This window comes from Nanorana parkeri, unplaced genomic scaffold (assembly GCF_000935625.1).
Source record: "Nanorana parkeri isolate BGI_ZX_2015 unplaced genomic scaffold, ASM93562v1 scaffold351, whole genome shotgun sequence".
NCBI lineage: Eukaryota > Metazoa > Chordata > Amphibia > Anura > Dicroglossidae > Nanorana > Nanorana parkeri.
Genome location: NW_017306619.1, coordinates 851,599 through 874,854, shown reverse-complemented (window position 1 = coordinate 874,854; position 23,256 = coordinate 851,599). Strand labels below are relative to the sequence as shown.

Sequence of the window (23,256 nt, the reverse complement as noted above, 5' to 3'; positions counted from 1 at the left end):
CGCTGGGCCAAGCTTCAGTATCTCGCAGGTCGGCCCCGCTGGCTCTCAAAGTACCTGAACAATCTGATTGGATGCAGGCATTGTTCAGGTGTTTTGAGAGCCAGCGGGGCCGACCTGCGAGATACTGAAGCTTGGCCCAGCGGGAAGTTCCTCCATCCACTCAGTTTAGACCCCGTTCACATATAGCGACATACCTTTGCAGCGGCCGGGATAGCGCGACTTTCGGGGCGACGTTCCAGCGACGATCCAGCGACGGTAGCGCGACCTTCTCCGTCGGGCTCCATAGAAAAAAAGCAAAATCGCGCAAAATCCGCTGTAAAAGGGTCCGGTAGAAGCGACTTGCTACCGCGACGAGCGACGTGCGACATGGAGTTAAGACAGCTCCATTGAATAGCATTGGCCGGCGACTTCTCGCGATATCGCGCGGCAAAAATGCGCGATATCGCGGCGGAAATCGCGCGACAATGCGCTATATGTGAACGGGGCCTTAGCGTAGATGGAGGAATCTGTTGCACTTTTTCCATCTGACCGTAGAAAATCTGCAGATACTCTATAGGTGTATGGGCAGCTTCAGGAACAGGAACTGTGTTACTGGCGGGATCACCAGGTGAAAATAAAGGAAAAGAAAACTAACGCAGCCAGTACATCTAAGAACTGCTAAGCTGCAATGAGGAAGCTGCCATTTTAAAAAGGAGGCGTTCACTGGAAGTCTATGAGATTATATTTGTACATTGTATCAGCTGAAAGATCACTTTATATCCAGAGCAGAAATTGTTTCCATCAGTGACGAGAAGGTTAGTGGCCGGGGAGGGGGGTCAGCTTCTGTATAGGAAGGGGGAAAGCAGGGGGGCCACTGCACATCTACATAACTCAGAGATTAAGGGGGCTATTTTCGTGGTGAGATTTGCGGTGTTTCCTTTCTGGGAGTGTCAAAGGCCAAAGAGCGATGAGAGAGGTGACTTTGTTCTTGGCATTTAAGCTTCATATAAAGGTTTAATCATAGGCAGAGCCAGCAGGGCAGAGATGATCAACACAGTATATATTATATAGTGTGCCTGTCTTGGTCTGCGCAGGCTCTTGAGGTGTGCATTGTGGCCATTGGCAAGTGCATGTGACCTGTATATACGGGCTTCAGCTTGTATAAGAACAGGGTGTGCATTTGTTTCTGCCAAGCTTCAAGGAGCTGCATTGAATCTTTAAAGCCCATCTCCAGGCAATAAAAAAATACCCTTGCATTGGGGCTACCTGCAGCCAGCAAAGGAGGCGGAGCTCTATCTGGCTTGCTGCAGCTTCTAATGCACATTGTGAGAAGCTCCCAGTGTGCGGTGATATCGGGGGGGGGAGGCAATTTCAGTCCAGGAGTGGAGCCGGTACAACTGTAAGACTGAAGGGAAGTACCCTTATAGTGGGGCTACCCCCGTATTGCAAGGGCTGAGTGCTCGTTTTTGTCTGGAGGGCTGGAGGAAAGCAGATTTACTTACCTGATCCCCACCAGCTCCCTCCGGGCTGCAAGACTTGTCCCTGCAGCTTCTTTTTTCCAGGCCTCTGGAGGTCTAAGGACCGCTAACCTCATCAAGTCCGATGCAAATTCCATAGATTCTCATTAGGCACAAGGGCTCTGAGGGACATTCCACCATCCGAGGGGGAGAAGCGAAGAGCCCTGACCACCAGCAGGAGCGGGGATCAGGTAAGTTAATCTGCTTTACTCCAGCCAAAAACCAAGCACTTGCAATGCGAGGGCAGCCCTACTGCAAGGGTACTTTTTTTTGTTTGCCCAGAGATGTGCTTTAAAGTTCTCCTTCCCTTCAGTCTTCTATGTGACCTCCGTCCTTCCCTTCGGTCTTCTATCTGACCTCCGTCCTTCACTTCAGTCTTCTATCTGACCTCCGTCCTCCCCTTCAGTCTTGCACAGTTGTACCAGCTCCTCTCCTGGACTGAAATGGCTTCCTCTGATGTCACTGTACACTGCGAGCTTCTCACAATGTGCATTAGAAGCCACAGCAAGTCACATAGAGCCTGCCTCATTTCCTGGCTGGAGGATATCAAGCTGAGTCGCTATTCTGAGCCGCTGTCCGTGACCATGATGCATGGACAGGGCGGCACAAACACTATTGGAGGTGTTCAATAAGTAATGCTAAACTGCTTTATAGAATAGGCTCCTTTATCTGCGAGGGTGCTAGAAATCGGAGACCTGGGAGCTGGCATATACTCAATTCTCCCTGAGCCAGAAAATCAAGGAAATCAGGCAGATGGTGGGCATCACTGGCCTGGGAGATGGCGGGCACCACTGGCCAGGCAGATGGTGGGCATCTCTAGTCAGGCAGATGATGGGCATCACTGGCCAGGAAGAATGTGGGCATTACTGGCCAGTCAGATGGTGGGCAACTCTGGTCATACAGATAGTGGGCATCACTGTCCTGGGAGATGGCGGGCACCACTGGCCAGGCAGATGGTGGGCATCTCTAGTCAGGCAGATTATGGGCAACACTGGCCAGGAAGAAGGTAGGCATCACTGGCCAGGCAGATGGTGGGCATCACTGGCCTGGGAGGTGGCGGGCACCACTGGCCAGGCAGATGGTGGACATCTCTAGTTAGGCAGATGATGGATATCACTGACCAGGAAGATCATAGGCATCACTGGCCAGGAAGATGGTGGGCATCACTGTCAAATAATTGACCACCCAAGGCAGGAGGGGTTGGTTTAGACCTTGACTTTGACCTGTAGGTACTCACTTCTAAATACTGCTGGCAGTTGAATAACTTGTTATTACAGGTTTAGTTTAAAAGTCATCTTCTGACAATTTTTTTTTTAGTTCTGGATGGAGTGCAGAAGGACTATAGCACTCTTATGAGTTTTAAAACAACTCTGGTACTGTACAAAAGGAGAGCTATCCCTCTTAGTTCTCACTGGTTCCTTCAGCTGACCTCCATATCTTCGCTGGAGACAGTAGTGACATAGAGGTCAGTGGGAGGAACCATTGAGAGCTACCGGGAACCAAGGAGATCAACACTCTTTGAAGTGTTGACTTCCCATAAAACTCTAGGGGGCAATTTTTACTAAACAGATTGGTGTTAGGCAGAACATCTGACAACACTGTGCTCCATTCTTCCATCAGAACCCAAAGTCAAACCTTGTGTAAGCTTGTGTTGGATGGTGTTGGGTCTTACAGTGGATTTATGATTTTATACCCTCCCTCACTGGACAGTGTTTGCACTGGCAACTGGCGACTCAGGTCCAAGTATGCATGCTGAGAGATCACATGCTTCGTCCCATACTCTGCATTTTTGTGAGGGCTCTGAGGAAACTGCAGAGCTAAGTGGGTTGGTTGGTTTTTCTCAAGCTTCGAGCTTGAGAAATAGCCGGTATTTATTTGTAATTAAAGAGCTCTTTTTACGTCTTTAAGACCTATGTGCAGGCTGCCAATATATATTTTGGATGCTTTAAGTGGGTTTAGAGGTATTGGGCAAGTGAGAGATTGACATGTTGCCCTGAATGAGCCATGTGATGGATTATCTTTGCGTAGGCTTGATTGGCTACTACAAAGCTAATTTCATATGTAACCATGTTATAGCCTTGAAAGCATAAAAAAGAATGTCCTCTCTGTCTCAAAGATCCAGAACTTATCCCCATTCTGATTTGACTCTGCTCCAGCCCCGGAGCTTATCAATAAAAAAACAAGCTGTTCTCTGGCCCCGAGCCATGGTGCCAGCTGTGTCTCCCAGAGCCTTGCCAACCCTGGTTGGTATAATGAACTTAACAGCTATTTCTTTCAAAACAGCATCCTCCTTTTAATGAGACTTGAGATCTCTTTCTTTATTTTCACCTAATGATTTTCTATTTCTTTTCAGGTTGCCAAGATGGATTGCAGCTTGTTCAGCGGGGCCCCGCGGTTCCTGACCAGGCCCAAAGCCTTTATGTTATCCATAGGTAAGGATGCCACTCTGAGTTGTCAGATCATTGGAAATCCCACCCCCACAGTCACCTGGGAAAAGGACAAGTTCCACATTGAGTCAGGAGGCCGCTTCAAGATGACAGAAGATGGTGGCTTATTTCAGCTCACCATATATGACCTTGTGGCACAAGACAGCGGCCAATACATCTGCAGGGCCATCAATGACATTGGTGAATCTTTCGCAGCGGTCACCATCAAGGTTGGAGATGAAAAGGAGAGCACCCTAGTGGAATGCGCGCCATTTTTCATTCTGAAACCAACCAACACTAGGTTGAACCTGGGCGAAGATGCCACTTTCCGCTGCAGAGTACAGGGTCACCCACGGCCAGCCGTCAGTTGGGAAAAAGATGGGAAGGCCTTGGGGACACCGAGCGACTCAAACCGGATTCGCATTGAGGCTGACGGGGACTCAAGCACTTTGAGGATCCTCTGCATCCGGTTTGCAGATAGTGGGACCTATATCTGTTGGGCCGAGAGCCCTGTAGGCCATACCAAGGCGTCCGCTTCACTGCTTATCGACTCTTTCTCCAACCTCAACGCCAACAGCACCGCTGCCCTGGAACCTGCTTATGGTAAAACAACATCGCTTTTGTCTCACCTGCAGAAAAGGCGAGAGGAAATACGGAGAACTGACCTTTCCATACTTGGTTCCTATGAATCCAATGCAAATGCAACTTCCTACGGTGCTCTAGACCAACTGACCGGTCTAGGCTTGGGCTTGTCACTTGACTATGAAAGGGCAGCTACTCTTACCCCCAAAATAGGACGGGATAGCGCCTACAGCGTCCTCACACGCACCTGCACGGTGACGGAGGGCAAACACGCCAAAATGAGCTGCTTTGTCACCGGCGAGCCCAAGCCTGAGATAGTTTGGAAAAAGGACGGAGAGGTCATCTCGGAGGGGCGCAGGCACGTCATCTATGAGGATGAGCAAGAAAACTTTGTCCTGAAAATCTTATTCTGCAAACAGATCGACAACGGATTGTACACGTGTACAGCATCGAACCTGGCCGGTCAAACCTACAGCTCCGTGCTTGTCATAGTGAAAGGTTAGTGCCATATGGGACTATCATGTGCAAGTGGGAGGGTCTAATTATTGTGCCATTGCTACCTATTAATAACATCTGGGCTTCTTTTAATTTGCTTGTACTCAATTGCTGTGGCTACTCTCAAGCTAGACATTGGTACCAGGACCTTGGCTACTCTCAAGCTAGACATTGGTACCTTTTACTAAATGACTAATGTGATAAACTAAGTTGGAGGATAAACCACCTATAAGCTGATCTAGGGTTGCACAGATACCAAGTACAGTACTCGGTACAAGTACGAGTACATGTACCGATACTTTTGAGCTCCAAGACTACACTAGAGAAAAATTCAAAGGATGCCGCTGTCATTTGTAAGGAGCACACGGAGCTCCTGGGAGTTCTACATCTCTGTTTTAATGTACGATTTAGTTTTTATAAATGTAAATAAAGGGATGCACAGATACCAGTTTTGCGAGTACGAGTACTGGTACTTGCCGAGTACTTACAAGTACGAGTACTGATACATTTTTGTTTATTGTCATGTGACAGTTTTTCTAAAACTATACAGACTAATGATTTCAGGACAGTGGTAGGGTGCCAGAGCCAGGTCCCAGCTGCAACCTCTGCAACCCTGGGAGTTCTCATGAAAATGCCAAGTATCTGCACTGGTACTCAAAAAGTATCTGTGCATCCCTAGCTGATACCCATAAGCTGACAGTTGGCCCACTCTCCCTACCACCCTTTAGAGTATAAAAGAAATTTGGAGGATGCTATTGATGTCCTTTCACTTGCTTCTTTCCTGAAGGTTATGCCAATGCGCAACACTTTTTTAATCACATACCTTGAATCAGTACAGGAAAAATAAATTCTGCCTTTTGTGGGCCTGACACACCCAGGACATTAGCATCTTTTCAGAGGGAGGCCTGCAGTAGCAGCTTCCATGTTTTTCACATGACAGGTGCACTTTAAAGTGAACTTTTTCTTGGCCACCATTCTGGCTCCCAAGCTTATTTTCCTTTTTACCCCCCACTACTGCACTCCGTAGCTAGGAATAAAGGGATAGAAGGCCATGTGTCACTGTTTAAGGCTTTCATGGTGCTAAGGACCATCACCAAATGGTCAATCACCAAACATAAGTACTGTCACATGGAAGGAAGGTGAATAGGTTCACCATGCTCCCCATAGAATTACTGGGAGTTTATTTTCTTCTTGAAGAGGGGCAGTGGAAAGAAAGTGGGGGTAAGTGTGTGCTGCTGGTGGGGTTGCCATTTAAGTCACGCTGTTGCTTTCAGGCACATTGATGTCAAAGAGGCTCCTGACCAGCAAATGTTTCACTAGACACCTTGACCTTAAGGTGGACCTGTACTTTCATACTTGCCAACACTATGGCACCATGATTCCAGGATACTGTTAACCCCACCCACAGGTTGCATGTTGTCTGCCCACTCTTTGGGTGGGCACGCCCAAGTCATGCCCACTTTATAAGTAGACCACGCCACTAGCTATGAGGCTACCACCCACCCTGAGTCCGATCCCTGCAGTTACTTCTTGAGTTATTGAACTTGTGCAGTAACACATATAAGATCGATGCTGTGACTCCAGGACATAGCCCAGGACACAGCATCGGTGGGACAGAGGGCCAAGATGCGGGTCTCATAGAACACAGTTGACATCTATGAACTTTATGCTAGTTACAGGTTTGCTTTACAAGAAGGTCCATAAGTTGCTGATCATTAGATATAGCCGTTCAAGCTTCTTTAGCAAGTCACAATGTACACATGGCTAAGCACCCTCACACTGCCCCGAGTGACAGCACCCAGTCCCTACAGTTGGCCACTTAGGCATCGAGAACCTCACTGTGCCACTGTGTGTGGGGGACATGGGAAGTATCATATGTACCTCATACCTGAAAGAACAATCTTAAATTGAATTGGCACAGCGTGTGAGTGCAGGGAACTTAAGGGCCCTCCAGCAAAAAAACAAAACTGCTAGTATGTGCAAAGCACAAGTTTGCATTACATACGATGGCATTTACTTGATCTTGAGGGAACTGATGCTGTAGCATCCTTTCCTGCCTGTGGGCTTCCCAGGAACAAACAAATTAGAGCATGGGTGGGAGATTTAAAGGGTCTGTCCAGTCAAAACTATAACAGGGGGATCTGGAACACACATAGGTGGCTAGGAACATCCAAAAATTCCAGTTGTACAGGAAAAGTCAGGAATTATGGCCAGGAGATTTCACTGTTGGGGTATCTAAGACATATAAAAGGCCAGGAGCTAACTCAAGTCCACCATGTGCCACCTTTCACTTAAATATCACTTTTGGGTAGACCAACTCTTTTATGTGACCCTGTCAGGTTAAAAAACTTACTATGTAAATTATGGCCAGGAGATCTCACTTTTGGAGTATCCAAGACATATACGAGGCCAGGAGCTCTCAGGTCCACCATGTGCCAACTTTCACTTAAATATCACCTTTGGGTAGACCAACCTTTTATGTGACCCTGTCAGGTTAAAAAAAGTGAGATCAAAGATTGTGGAAGAAGAGGTAGAAGTGGTGTTATACCCACCTCTCTGCCATGTGTCTCCTCAACTCCCCTCCAACCCACCTCTCTGGCACGTGTCTCCTCTACTCCCCTCCAACCCACCTCTCTGGCACGTGTCTCCTCTACTCCCCTCCAACCCACCTCTCTGGCACGTGTCTCCTCTACTCCCCTCCAACCCACCTCTCTGGCACGTGTCTTCTCCATTTCAGTGCTGAAGCCTCTGTGATACACTTTGGAATTTGACACTTCCGGGAGTGTTGGGTGTCTATGTTGCTCGGGCTGAGCGCTATGGTTTCTTTCTCCGACCTCTGCGACACTAATGAGTCCCATAATGATGGAACGGTCAGAGGATATAACCATGGTGTGTGGGTGGTGGTGGGGGGATACAGATACAGTATCTGACATGCCTCCTGCAGCACTGCAATAGATGGAAGGTAGAAGACATGGACCACTGCAGAGGTGAGTATAACATCTCCTATATTGCTGGAGACTTTAATGTCCCTTTTTTACCCTGATAGGGTATCTTTAAAACATTGAATTACACTTGGCTAAATGTCACCCCCGCACCGCACTGATTGTACACTGGACTGTCAGAAGATCCAGGTTTGGAATCCTTTGATACTGCTTGGCACTGAAGTCCTTGGTATCATATCATAGATATAAGCCATTAGGGGCTAATTAAAACATATGCTAGTTCAGGCCAGAGATACAGGGGAGACCTTGAGGTTAACCTTTTGCTGGAAGCATTGTGTGCTGCAAATAAGACACATAAGACACAACTGTCATATGACCAATGTATGCATTTTATAATGCATTAAAGCATTACTCCAACAGAAATGTAATACATTGCAGCTTACCAGACCTTAGATATGATGGCTGCATTCGTTTTCTTTTATCAGTGTAAGAACATTTTCAGCAAATACAGAAAATACCTGTTGATTCTGCCAGAAATAGTGTCGTTGTCACTTGCTGAAAGCCAAAAGAAATTTAAAGAACTATGGGGTCAGGGCTTTTCCCCATAGTTCTCCTTAGGGTAACGGGAGGACACAAACTAGCGTCCTCCTGTTACCCTAAGCTCAGTATACCGCGAGCTACAGCTCGCGGTATACTGAGACGCCGCAGCTGGAGCGGTCAGGATCGATGTCGAGATCCGCCCAGCTGCGTGAGTGACAGCTGGCTCTGCCTATCTAGAGGCAGAGCCAGCTGTACCCGCCCCCTCCCCCGTCCGTTCCGCCAGTCAGCGCTGGCGGATCGGAGCGGGGAGGGGGGAATCCAGCCCCTCCCCTGTCACGGCAGAGAGCCATGACAGGATCGAGAGGTGAGTGAACATGCAGCCCCCACCTCTAAGGACCGGTACCCCGCAATGTATTACATTTTGCTTTTTGGGTTTAGATACATTTTAGCCTTTGCTGTACTCTTATGCTACAACACAGCCGTTATCAACCCGTTATTAACCCTTTCATGACCATTGCAGTCATTGTAACTTAAATCTAGCAGTGTCAATGAATTCTATGAATAATTATATATAGATTACGGCCCTGAAATGGGTTAATGTGCAGTGCAGCCTGTGCTTGTGGTATACCCCACCGGGGTGGGTCATTTTGTAACACCCTCCTTCTTTATATGACAAACGTATACACACGGACAAACGCACAACAAACAAACACACACACATACTAAGGTTGAACTTGATGGACTTGTGTCTTTTTTCAACCTCAGATAGAATGTAACTATATTCATTAACAACCATGAAATCAAAAAAATATAGTCCATAAAAAAACAGTAAACTAAAAGGTTTAATTAATACCCTCAACTCCAATATAAATGTACTTTGCTTTTTAACTTCAATATAAAACGAATGTTCGTAAAGGAACGAAAATACGTCAACGGAATTTCGTATTTACTGCCTGTGTGTGTAACTGTGTATTGTAATGCATCCCTCAGCAGCAGCGGATCCGGATCTCGGATTAAAAAAAAAATCTTGTCATGTTGTTCAACCTCATTAGTTCCTGTTTCAAAGACATTCGGAATTTCGTATTTCGGATATAATTCTGAAACTGCCATTCGGATTTCGGATGCTCCGAAATTCGGAATTTCAGGAAAATTCGTACGAATTTCGATTCGTAACGAAACGAATCGCACATGTCTACTTTGCAGAGAACACTGAGCCAGACACATCAGCCTCTGCACCAGAAGAGCTTACACTCTAAAGTCCATTCCAGTGTCACCCATTTTGGGTCAGAGTTGGTAAACTCCCCTTCATTTTCCAGGAAAGGAAGCATTTAGTATCCAGATTTCCTGCGGATTTTTATCTTTAGAGATGTGCGTTATGAAAGACTCCGATGAAAATGTTTATGGTGGCATCTCAGATAACTCTCCTCCTATATTCAGTGTGCAGCATGTCAGGTTCCCAGCTATATATAGACTCAGCTTGGAGTTAATCCCCAGATACAGCTCCTCCAGTGTTGCCGACCTTCCAAAATAGAATGGAGGCAGTCAAACAGTTATCTGTAGAATGTATAATAGTTCACAGGCTCTGAGGTGTGTCAGATATCTGGTTGGGAATCACTATATAAAGTTAGGCAAGATTTGCTTCTAGTTTATGAGTGCTGCTACCGTAGTAAGAAATGAAGATTATAAATCTCCTCTCCTCCCCAGTTCATGTCTATCCCGCTGCCCCTTTCTTTCCTCATGGTCCATGATCATCTTCTGTTCTGCCTAGTATACCCTCCATCACAGTCCCCAATCAGCTTACACTCTTCCCCCATGTCCAATGTAGTGGGATGACACAGTTTACCTAATAACATGTTACCAGCTACAATATTATCTGATTGGGCAGCAATGTATCCCAAAGTACTGAATCACCAGAGGACAGAAACCATTCAGTCTAAAGTAACCAGCTCAGGAATTTGTTAGTTTATTTGCAAAAGAAAATGGGAATATGAGTTTCCATTATCAGTATGACGAGCTTCTCACCTCTGTATAGTGTACTCTTCGTGGAGACCTCAGGAGCCTATTGTGTGGAACTCTCAGGAGCTCACTGCATAGAGGGCTTAGGAACTTGTAGACCTTAGGATCATACTGCATGGAAATCCCAGGAGATCACTAGATGTAGACCTTAGGATCATACTGCATGGAAATCCCAGGAGATCACTAGATGTAGACCTTAGGATCATACTGCATGGAAATCCCAGGAGATCACTAGATGTAGATCTTAGGATCATACTGCATGGAAATCCCAGGAGATCACTAGATGTAGATCTTAGGATCATACTGCATGGAAATCCCAGGAGATCACTAGATGTAGACCTTAGGATCATACTGCATGGAAAATAGTTAACTGCATGGAGACCTCAGGAGCTTACTGCAATGAAGGTTGGGCTGCTTACTGCATGGAGACCTTAGGAGGTTACTGTGTAGAGACCTTAGAAGCTTACAGCATGGAGACCTTAGAAGCTTACAGCATGGAGACCTCAGAAGCTTACAGCATGGAGACCTCAGAAGCTTACTGCACTGAGACCTAAGTGTTTAACACACTGAGACCTCAGGTGCTGACTACATGTAGACCTCAGGGATCACTGCATGGAGACATCAGGTGCTTATTGCACAGAAACCTCAGGCGCTTACTGCATTGAAGCCTGGGCTGCTTACTGCATGGATACCTTAGGGGGTTACTGTGTATAGACCTTAAAAGCATACAGCATGGAGACCTCGAGAGCTTAATGCACTGAGAGCTCAGGAACTTACAGCACTGAGACCTTAGGTACTGACTACATGTAGACATCAGGTGCTCATTGCATGTAGACCTCCGGAGCTGACTGCATCACACGTTCAGGAGCTTACTGCCCTTTGACATATCTTAAATATATGCAGATCTGTAATTTTTGCATTCTAGAGGAGAATCACATAGCTGATAAATTACAAATGCCCACATTACCGAAATATCTAAAATTAGCACATTTTGGGTTTCCATTATTTACAAGTTTTCTTTCCCTTTCAAATAAAAATAACTCAGATTTCTTTTATTAGGAAGTTTTAAAATGTGAATTCTGTATTGGTAAATTTGATTTTTATTTATTTTTTGTCATGAAGAGCCCAGAATCCCATTCAGATCTAAGCTGAGAGACCTGGAAGTTCGAGAAAAGGAATCTGCCACCTTCCAGTGCGAGGTCCCTCACACCATCACCGAATCAGCATGGTACAAAGAGGAAAACAAAATCCAACAGAGTGCCAAATACAGCATCGAGGAGCAGGGGACCCTCCGAAGGCTCACCATACAGAACGTCACCACGGACGATGACGCAGTCTACATCTGTGAGATGAAGGAGGGCAGCCGAACGATTGCAGAGCTCTCTGTTCAAGGTCAGTCCATCCAAAACTGATATTTGAGGTTTGCATAGTTGTGTTTTCATGCTACAGTGGGGTATGAACCAACAGACCGTAGCACCATGTTGTTAGTTTGGGATGTCCGGCTCCCTTTGACAATTGTTACTGATCAGACCAAAATCACCTGGCTCCTTTACTGCTTTGTATATTATGCTTACCATAATAACCCAACTGTGTCCTGTGGATCTATAGAATTGTATGCGACTTACCCATCTCCTTACGGAATGCCAATGTTTTGGAGACTTTGAGTCTTTATAGTATGTCAGCTGTCTAGAAGGAGATCAACTAGCTGGGGATCCAACCCCACAAACTGATATTTTTAGAGGAGGGATATTCTTCCTCCCCCCTCTGCTAGAAAAGACAGGACCTGCCTGGATTGTCAGTTAGACAGAGGCTGCAATCAAGCAAGCAGGCAGTAGAAAGGTTGTGTACATATTAATTGATATTTACATATTTCACATCAGTGACTCACAAAATAGTAATACACAGTTCACGATGTCTGCTCTGGCGCTTCTATTTTCAAAGGCAAGTCAGCAATTGCATTTTTTCACATTGCTATCCTAAAAGGTTCCTTTTAAATTACAGCGACATTGAGGATACGAGCTATTACTTCTCTTGCATTGTTCTAATAGCTGTCATCTTAGGATCGCCAGGCTAACCTTAGCTGCCTCACTGAAGTACATAGCGTGCCTCCTTTGGTGTACTCTTTCTGCTTAAAGGAGAACTATGGGGTTAAGGCTTTTCCCCATAGTTCTCCTTAGGGTAACGGGAGGACACAAACTAGCGTCCTCCGGTCACCCTAGGCTCAGTATACCGCGAGCTGCTGATCGCGGTATACTGAGACGCCGCAGCTGAAGCGGATCCTGACAATTATGTCTGGATCCGCCAAGCTGCGTGAGTGACAGCTGGCTCTGCCTATCTAGAGGCAGAGCCAGCTGTACCCGCCCCCTCCACCGTCCGTTCCGCCAGTCAGCGCTGGCGGATCGGAGCGGGGAGGGGGGAATCCAACCCCTCTCCTGTCACGGCAGAGAGCCGTGACAGGATCGAGAGGTGAGCGAACGCCGCTATGTGTTCGCTCACTTCCCGATCTACTAAGCCGACCTGTGACAGTCTCATTGTCACAGGTCGGCTAGAACTATGAGGTGAGTGAATAGCACTCGCCTCATAGTTCTCCTTTAAGGAGTGGCCTTCATCTGTGGGTACAATAATAATCATACATGTGTAGCCTAGGCCTGGGAGCAGGCTGGAAAGCACCCAGCCCTGGCTGGACTCTGGGCTATCCCAGAACTGGACTGAGCACATGGCAATTTCCTTGAGTATATATACCCTGTCCCAGCATGCAACACTGGCCTTAACGCCTATGATGCAAAAAAAAATTAAAAATGAAACAACTACAACAGTGTCTTCAAGTGTGTAGGGCACCCCATAATGGGCCGCAGAGAGTGTAACGGGTCTTCCAAGCCTGTCTAGGGGATATGAAGCAACAATGGTCCCAATAGCATTAATCGCCCCGCACTGGATACTGATAGAGTTGAGATCCAGGCATGAAATATGATGCTGCAGAACTTTTATTAGAACATATGAAGCGGGAGAGCGTTTTTTGGGCTTACGACATCCATGGAAAACAAACAGATAGGACAAAACTCCAGACTCTCCAGTCCCTTTCAATATTCCACACTATAGGATTAATAGGAACACACGCTGACACTGGGTATTGGAGCAACAGCCGAAGAGGGATGGGTGTGAGATCTTCAATAGGAGGGACACCAGACTTGCTCCTGAGGTCCATTCCAATCCAGGCACCTTCAGCAGCCATAAGCTTCCCTGGTTCTCCCCCTCAATCAGTTTCACGCCTCCTCCAAACTTGAGGCCTAGCGAAGAATTTCCTGCACTCTGGCATTTCCACCCCCAGGCCTAGGCAACATCCAGCCCTGACTGGACTCTGGGCTATTCTAGAACTGGACTGAGCACATGGCAATACCCTTGAGTATATATACCCTGACCCAGCATGCAACACTGGCCATGAAAGCCTCAGTGATTGGCTGATGGACTGCACACACACTCACAGTGTCCCCTCATTGGCTGTCCCACACTGCAGCAGAGTCACACGCCACCCAGGCAGGTACAATGAATGCCAGAACACCTGGAATTAACCAGATAAATGCCAACTATAATCCAGCCAGACTGACTACAGCTCCGGCAACCACTAAAATTCTAGTAGCCGCCTCACAAAAGGTGATGGGGGCTACAAGTGCATTGCGGTATCCCCGCTCTCTTATACAAAGGGGATTGTCACAATTTGTACCCCTTCATTTTCATATAACACCCGTGCTTGTATCTCATTGAGCATGGGAAGGCAGAGGAAGCCCGGAGGCTCTAAAGGTTGGTACAACAGAGCTTTCTTAGTATATTTGTTTGGCTCAGCGAGCAACAAGACACAAGTTATAATTCTATATTCATCCTCCTCCGTCGTGATGCCACGGATTCCTCAGACATCATAAAGTCCTGCTACATAGACACGTATTAGTTATTAATAACTCATACACTGGAGAGGCAGTGATACCAGCGGGCTAAACTAGGAACTCCACAGCCTACAACACTCCTCCTTCCTCTGTACTGGGATAAACTGGCTAAGGGGTCCCGTCCATTTTATACATTTAATGGGTAATATCTATATATGCCGGGGGTGGGCAACTCCGGCCCTCCAGCTGTTGTGGAACTGCAAGTCCCATGAGGCATTGCAAGACTGACAGTTACAGGCATGACTCCCAGAGGTAGAAACATGTTGGGATTTGTAGCTAAAGCATAGCTGGAGGGCTGGAGTTGCCCACCCCTTCACATATACAGTGGGGGGGGGGGGGGGGGGGCGGTAAGGGGGACTTATCAAAGCTGGAGCAGCTGTGCATGGCAACCAATCATCTTCTCTCTTCAGTTTGTTTAGTTAAGATTTGAAAATGAGAGAGAGGCACTGATTGGTTGCCGTGCACAGCTGCTCCTGATTTTGTCTGCTCCAGTCTTGATGAATTCCCTTCACTATATATAATGTAAATAATGGGATTGGTCTGGTTAGTTAGACACCACATCCTGTATGATATCAAATACTAATGTGGTATACAGGACTTTATAGGTGCCAAAGTGATATATAACAAAATATAACATATACAAAAAACTTAAAGGAGAACTATGAGGGGGAGGGGCTTTTCATTCCCCTCATAGTTCTAGCCGACCTGTGACAATGAGACTGTCACAGGTCGGCTCAGTAGATCAGGAGGTGAGCGAACACATACCGGCGTTCGCTCACCTCTCGATCCTGTCACGGCTCTCTGCCGTGACAGGGGAGGGGCTGGATTCCCCCCGCTCCCATCCGCCAGCGCTGACTGGCGGAATGGACGAGGGAGGGGGCGGGTACAGCTGGCTCTGCCTCTAGATAGGCAGAGCCAGCTGTCAGTCACGCAGCTGGGCGGATCCCGGCACAATTGTCGGGATCCACTTCAGCTGCGGCATCTCAGTAGACCACGAGCTACAGCTCATGGTATACTGAACCTAGGGTGACGGGAGGACGCTAGTTTGTGTCCTCCCGTTAACCTGAGGAGAACTATGGGGAAAAGCCTTAACCCCATAGTTCTCCTTTAATAAATGACTTAAAACTACATAAAAAACTTGTGTTTAGGTTCAAACATATGTAACAAAAGATTCTCATAGATTTCCTCCACGTGTATGATTCAAAGAATCGCTCTAGTCTGGTGAATTATCTAGGCCCCACCTTCCCAATGATATCAAATAGACATGCGCGATCCGCTTAGTTCCGAATCAAAATTCGTATGAATGTTTCGAAATCCGGACATTCGGATTTCCGAATCCCAATGCATCCGAATCCAAATTTCCGTTTCCGAATTTGAGTACGAGTACTCGCCCAAATACTCGGCATCGGCACCGATACTAGTATCGGTATCGGCGCATCCCTAATTAATACGATATTTAAGATAAAGTTGCTCTTTGTTTTTTTGTAAACGTTTCGAATAAGAAAACAGAGATTCCATTTAACACGCTGAACGTAATTTTGCCTTTTGAAATTCCACACATTTCTCACACAGGTAACATCATCAAGAAGCTGCCGCGGCGGACGGCGGTCCCGGTGAACGATACGGCCATCTTCTGCGTGGAGCTGGACGACGACTGCCAGAAGTCGAAGTGGATGATCAATGGTGAAGAAGTGAGGCCAGGCGGACGGATCTCCATTTCATCTGCGGGCAAGCAGCACACCATGATCATCCGGGAGTGCCAGAACTCCGACGCCGGGGAGATCGCCTTCATCGCCGACGAGTGTAAAACGTCCACCAAGTTCACCGTAACCAGTGAGTGCTTCTAATACGGTTTACACATCCCTGAGCTTACAGTATATGAGTCGCACAAGCTCTGCATGCCAAATGTTATACGGTAGTAATGCTTGTATGAAATGCCGGCGTTAGAGCCAGGGCCGGTGCTAGACTATTTTGCGCCCTATGCAAGACCAGCTACTTGCACCCCCCAGCCCTCCTCGTGCTGCGCAACCCCTAATCACCCCCCCACGCGTGGCCCCATTCTCCTGCCGGGTAGCTGCCACAGGCGACAGGTGGATGTAATTTAATTTGAAATAGCCAATAGCAGACTGGCTATTAAAACCCAAACCAATGGAGCAGAGGAGTGGACCTGAGAGATAAAGTTGTCTCTGAGTTCTGCTCCTCTTCTTGGTGGGCGGGTCCAATAGCCAGCCTGCTAGTGACTTTTGCAACTTGAAATAGACGACGGGGGCACCGTGGGGCGGGGGGTTAGAGTGGTCGAGGTTACGCCTGCCTTAGGCAGCTGCCTAGTTTGCCTAGTGGTAGCACCGGCCTTGGATAGAGCACACATTTCGGCAGGCATCATTCACGGTCACCATCTCCTTCCTGGGCTGAGATGCCGCAATAATGTAAATCCTGGTGCTTGTCCAGTTCTTCATTCACAAATATCTGACACAGGTCAGCCCCTGCTGTAGCCTCTCACCTTGTGACTTGCTGTCAAGTTTTCAGGAAGCAATGCACAGCACTCTACCGGCCCCCCCCACCAGCCATGATCTGCCTGCATTGCACAGAGACCCAGTGATGACATCATACAGTCTATCATTAGCATGTTGATGGGGGGGGGGAACCAGGCAAGGCAAAATATAATCAGATTAAGCTTCAGCTGTACTATTGGCCAAGTGGCAGTTACAGTGACAACTTTCTCAGCCCTTTAACCCGTGTAGACAGATCGGCGTGAATGTCACCGGCTCCTTTACCTCTCGATTTCCAGGGGGGGCCATGACGGCTCGGTGTCTTGTGTCAGCCAACTGTATGTTCCGCTGTGACTCAGGGACATGAAACCGGACCGCGCTCTGCTATTAATACAGACTGTACTGTACAGTTCTTAGCGGCATTGCATCAGGCAGCAAACACAATGATAAATCAGAGAAAAGTGAACTCTGTGCAAAGTAAAAAGAAATAGATGACAATCGTTTTGCTTGCCAGAGTACTTGGCCTCTACTGCATGCCGCACTGCATTTAAAGTGGACCTTTCATTGACTTGCATAGGACCTTCCCAAGACATGTTACAATATCAGTTTTCAGAAAGGTTCCGCCTTTTATCATTAAAGTTCATGTAAAGCAGAGTGGAAAGGGTTAAAATCCCTATCAGATTATTTTATTCTGTCTGTGTGGCCTGCTGGGGAAATATCACTTCACTTCCTGTCCTGGAGGCACAACAGGAAGTGAGTGGAAATCTCCCAAGGTGGGAGGAATTCCCCTCTTAGCCAGTCACTGGAACGGGTATCAGTGTTGAAATAATGTATCTTACCTCTTGTTCTGGAGACAGATCTAACATTTTGGGTTAGTCTTTCTATCATGGCGGCTCTGCATCACACGTGGGAGTTACCTAGGGCGGTCTGCATGCAAATACAACCTGCCAGAGGCTTCCTGAGGCGGGGTGACACCCTGTGCGGGTACCGGGTGACACCCCGCGGTGACATCATCGCGTATGCGCGTGATGACGTCACGCGCCGTACCGCTGTTACCTGCCGGCGGCCATCTTGGTGATGGACGCCGGCAGAGAGAGGAGGGGACGTCACCTGGCGGGATAAGGTATGCCGCCGGGTCCCCCCCTCTCTTGAGCAACTGTCGGGCTCTCGGTCCTTGACTGAGTGCTTGACTTTTCAGAGGGGTGTGACACCAAAATGACTGTCAGTCATTTTGCTGTCACCCCTCCAATGGTGTCACCCAGTGCGGGCCGAAACCCCCTTGTGACGCCACTGCAGCCTGCCAAGCAACACCCACTCCTCCAGACTGACATCCACCCATCAAGGCATTTTGATATTTGCATAACTCCTCCCAAGAGCCAGCCCACTGCTTACATCAGGGCTGAGAGCTCTTTCAGGAAGCTATGTACAGCACCCTGCTGGCTCCTCCCACCTGCCATGAGCTGCCTGCAATGCATAGAGTAGCACAAAGACCCATTGATGACATCACTGGATCTAAAATATGGGATGCAATGAAAATGGAAAGATTTTATTTAAAAATTCCATTAGCATGTTGATTGGGGGGGAGGGGGAGAGGAACCGGAGAAGGCAAAACATAAGCAATTTAAACTACAGCTGGAATATTGGCAGGGTTGATAAAAGATTCTTAACTGGATATCCTGCCAGTAACGACACTTCCTGCTGCAGGCTGACAACGCCAAGCCACTGCCTTGCAATTGGCAGCAGCCTGCCCTGCGCTCTCATTTGGCCGTTGGGTCTACACATGCCTTCACCTGTGTCACTTTGTTTTCTTCTCTACAGTTTTAAGGAAACCGCCTTCCAATGCCCCAACTAACCCCATGGTGACAGAGAAAATCGACACATCCGTTAAATTAGTCTGGTCCCCTCCCCCGATGGATCGACCAGTGCCCATCGATGGCTACACCGTAGAACGTAAGAAGCTGGGAGCCATGACCTGGGTCAGGTGCCATGACTCGGCCAACGTGCCCGTCCCAGAGTTCACAGTCACCCATGTGCCAGATGAAGGAAGCTTTCAGTTCCGTGTCAGTGCTATCAACAGCTATGGACAGAGCCCGTACCTGGAGTTCCCTGGAACGCTATATCTAGGTGGGTTTTTATAACTGGAGGTCTGTTATGGCTGTCACTCAGATCTACCGGCACAAAACACTGGAGGGGGGGAAGCTGTATTGTTTTTGTCCTAAGTCCTAGGTGTAGCACTTCTCCTCTAGGGGTGATGCAAGATGACCCCACCTCATGTAGTGTGGTAGGCTAACAGTTCCATCTCAGAGTTGGGTTCTTGGTGTATGGTAGGGATCAAAATAAGTTTAGTGCCAAACACTTTAGTCTTCTTAGAAGTTATTGCTAACCTCAGTTTTAGGAGTGAAGGTTCAGGGGCACAGGATACCCAACCAGGGCCGTCTTTAAGGCAGGGCAAAAGGGGCAGCTGCCCCGGGCCCAGTCATTGCTTTGGGGCCTTGTACCCCATAAACTAGTGCTAATGCTGCATCTGCACCGGCCACCTCTTCGGCATTGGGGAGGGGGCTGGCACAGCTGGCTCTGGGTCTACAGAGGCAGAGCCAGCTATCAACCAGGTAGCGGGGTGGATCCAGACAATATTGTTGCGATCTTTCTCGAGCTGCAGCGTGGCTCTGTGCTGTCAGAATATAGCAGGCAATATTGCATGGCGGGGCAAAATGCATTTGCCCAGGGTCCAATCAATATTAAAGGCGGCCCTGTACCCAACAAAAGCACAAAAATCGGACAGCTAGCATTAAACCCTTTAAGAGCGGCCAGACAGATCTATGACCCTATAAGAGTAGTCACACTCATTCTTAAGTTACACTTGATCACTGTCTAATCAGTGTGGCCTTCACCCTCTCTTAGCAGGTGCAGATACCTTGATTTATGTGCAATGAATCCTTCTTGCAATGTCCAGCAGTAGATCCTACCCAGCTCCTCTAAAACACTCCTCAGCATTGTAGATGCCATACAGATCCTACCTCCAGGCAACCTTCTTCTTGCTCAGCTACCCCTAAATACTGAACACTGAACACCCTTTTAACCCCTGAACACCCTCTAGCAGCTTAAGTCCTGGAGTTCCAGCACATGCCCTTAGCTGAGGCAAGGCCGTAGTAGAAAGAACACTCCATACCTACATCTTTTCTAAGCAGAAGTTGGGGGGAGACAAACACTCTGGAAAGTTGCTCCAAATATTTTATTATCTCCCTAAACTATTCTACTGGAATTGGTTGGGTCAGGAAAATATTCATATTGGCTTAGGGCCTGAACAACACACAGGGATGAAAAGCTTATTAAATAATAAACAGTTGTTACATTATTTCTCATATGGCCAAACAATTATTTAGACCTCTTCCAAGATGCTTTTATGTTGAAATTAAAGTGGCGCTAAACTCAGGAGTTACATCTTAAAAATACATTCAAGTCCCTTAACTATGAACAACAATGTATCTTATTTGTGTATCACTCGGCTGTAGATCCTCCAATCATCTCTGAATTGGTGCTGACACTGTCCTTCCTTCTGGAGGGTGACTACATTTGTTTCCCCATGGTCCCTGTGTGTGTTGTAAAGTAGTCATCATGCCAAGCTCGCTCCCGGGATGAACTACAATCTCACGTTTAGTTTACTCATTTGCATTAAGATTGTAGTCCATCCCGGGAGCGAGCTTGGCATGATGACTACTTTACAACACACACAGGGACCATGGGGAAACAAATGTAGTCACCCTCCAGAAGGAAGGACAGTGTCAGCACCAATTCAGAGATGATTGGAGGATCTACAGCCGAGTGATACACAAATAAGATACATTGTTGTTCATAGTTAAGGTACTTGAATGTATTTTTAAAGGAGAACTATGAGGTGAGTGGTTTTCATTCACCTCATAGTTCTAGCCGACCTGTGACAATGAGACTGTCACAGGTTGGCTCAGTAGAGCGGGAGGTGAGTGAACACATACCATCGTTCGCTCACCTCTCGATGCTTTTCACTCACCTCATAGTTCTAGCCGACCTGTGACAATGAGACTTTCACGGTAGATCGGGAAGTGAGCGAACACATACCGGCGTTCGCTCACTTCTCGATCCTGTCACGGCTCTCTGCCGTGACAGAGGAGGGGCTGGATTCCCCCCTCCCATCCACCAGCTCTGACTGGCGGAACGGACGGAGGAGGGGGCGGGTACAGCTGGCTCTGCCTCTAGATAGGCAGAGCCAGCTGTCAGTCACGCAGCTGGGCGGATCCCGGCACAATTGTCGGGATCCGCTTCAGCTGCGGCGTCTCAGTATACAGCGAGCTACAGCTCGCGGTATACTGAGCCTAGGGTGACGGGAGGACGCTAGTTTGTGTCCTCCCGTTACTCTAAGGAGAACTATGGGGAAAAGCCTTAACCCCATAGTTCTCCTTTAAGATTTAACTTTTAGTGTCACTTTAATGTGCCAATGTTCTCCCTATTTTTCCTAAACTCTCCACTCCTGTAAGTAATAAAGCTTATTGCAGGCCCCCAGAATTCATAGTGCTTGTGTAACCGTCTTTTCTAGAACCCGTCCCGGCCGTCAAGCTTCCCCTGAGACCCGTTGAGGTCACTGTGGGTCAAGAAGCAACATTCACTATTGACCTCACCACCGTATCCTCTGGCACTTGGACGATAAATGGTAAAGTTGTTGAAAACAGTGAACAGTATCTGGTGAAACGGATAAAGAACACCCACATGCTGGTCATCAAAGCTGTTGACCAACTGGAGGACCAAGCCGAAGTCAAATTCACCTGTAAAGGCATCGAGAACAGCACCAAACTTCAAGTGAAAGGTAGCGCCTCGCGAGTGTCTTCAGTTGACTGTACAAATTACCAATTGATCTCCTTTAGAGGTACCAACAACTATGCAGTGCCGGGGGCCTCCCTTGGGTACAGTGTGAGTGGATCTTTTTTGAGAGGCCCTCACTTTATGTTGTTTTGGTAACTCTAAAAAAGATTTATGGAGGTTGCAGAATCAGATTGTAAAGTGTCTGACCAACTTTAATGTGACTGATATTACCTGCTGATACGTTTATCACCCCCTGCTGTTCTGGAATTACATTTTGGCTTGGAGGAGGCTTTGGTTAGTGGAAACCTTTGCTACAAAATTACTTCTTAAAGGGCAACTTCAGTCAGTCAGGTAAAACAAAGCAAAAACACATTTGCAAGGTCTGTTTTACATGCCAAAAGGTCTGGGAAAACAATGCATGTATTTCTAGGACCAGCTAAGCACCCCCTCCTCCGACCCATCAGGTTGCAGAACAGCCATGCCCACCACAAGCCTGTTTTTGCTGTCGGCTGGTGTGTGGCAAGTAATTATAAGTAGTTTTAATAGGAAAACATAAGCAAACTAAATATGTTTTCAAAATAAATTTGCCATGAATAGATTATATTTCAAGTGGAACACCTGCTACGAAACCATGTACAGTGGGACACATGCAAGACTCTGCAGATGGCTAAAACTATACAAAAAGTTTTACCATTATAAACTTTAAAGGGAACATTTATAAAGCAGTGAATCTGACATTCAGAAGACATTCTCAGCAGGTGAATCTTCCAGGCGCATGTATTTTAATTGACAGTGATTGATCCAACACTATTGAACTCTGCTTTATAAATAGACTTCTAAGAGCTTTGCTGGGGTCGAGAGCGAATGCTGATGTACATGACTGAGGACCTCGGGGCTAAAGCCTCCATCGGCAATCTTGTGTGGTCAGGCAAGGAATGTTCTCTGTAGGAGTTACTCTAAATGCTTTGTAGAGTCAAAGATTCGCCCTTTGACAATGGTGGATGCTTAAATTATCCGGCATGGGTCAATGTAACATTGGCTGCAGTTATAAATACACCGGACCCTGCTGAGATCTGAATTCCCCATTGAAGAATAAAAACTCCAGATTTTAGGTCATCACCAATACTGAATGAGACCCAATAGGGTGAATGTAGGGCCAAAACCGGCCAACAAATCTCCTTTACACAACAAATCTCATGATAAGCGTTCAGAGACGAAAAAAAGCAGCAAAGGTTAACCCAACTGATCCAACAATTTAAAGTTGTGTTTCTTGAATGGCTCGACCCCCGCAAGGGCTCTTCCCCGAGACTGAATTTAGAAAGAATGTCATTCGGTCCTAAAGAGGCAAGCATGTGTGTCTTGTATCAAGAATGGCAGCGGCTTACAGTCACATTCCATGAATGTGAGTCAACTGCTTGTCCCTGGGACTGGCCAATGATCTGCTGGTCTCAGGCTTGTGGTGTCCACTATCTAAATGCTGAATTATTATCAAAGGCAGA

At 47.2% G+C, this 23,256-nt stretch overlaps 1 protein-coding gene across 1 annotated transcript in view; it reads left to right on the top strand.

Moving 5' to 3' along the window:
* The first annotated feature begins 3,858 nt into the window (after window positions 1-3,858).
* The window catches only part of OBSCN (obscurin, cytoskeletal calmodulin and titin-interacting RhoGEF), a 233,575-nt gene continuing 214,177 nt past the window's right edge, over window positions 3,859-23,256 (top strand). The window contains exons 1-5 of the mRNA XM_018558648.1: window positions 3,859-5,002; window positions 11,620-11,889; window positions 16,008-16,268; window positions 18,743-19,048; window positions 21,495-21,761. Coding sequence (XP_018414150.1) covers window positions 3,859-5,002; window positions 11,620-11,889; window positions 16,008-16,268; window positions 18,743-19,048; window positions 21,495-21,761 — 2,248 coding nt within the window. The remainder of the gene's footprint in view (window positions 5,003-11,619; window positions 11,890-16,007; window positions 16,269-18,742; window positions 19,049-21,494; window positions 21,762-23,256) is intronic.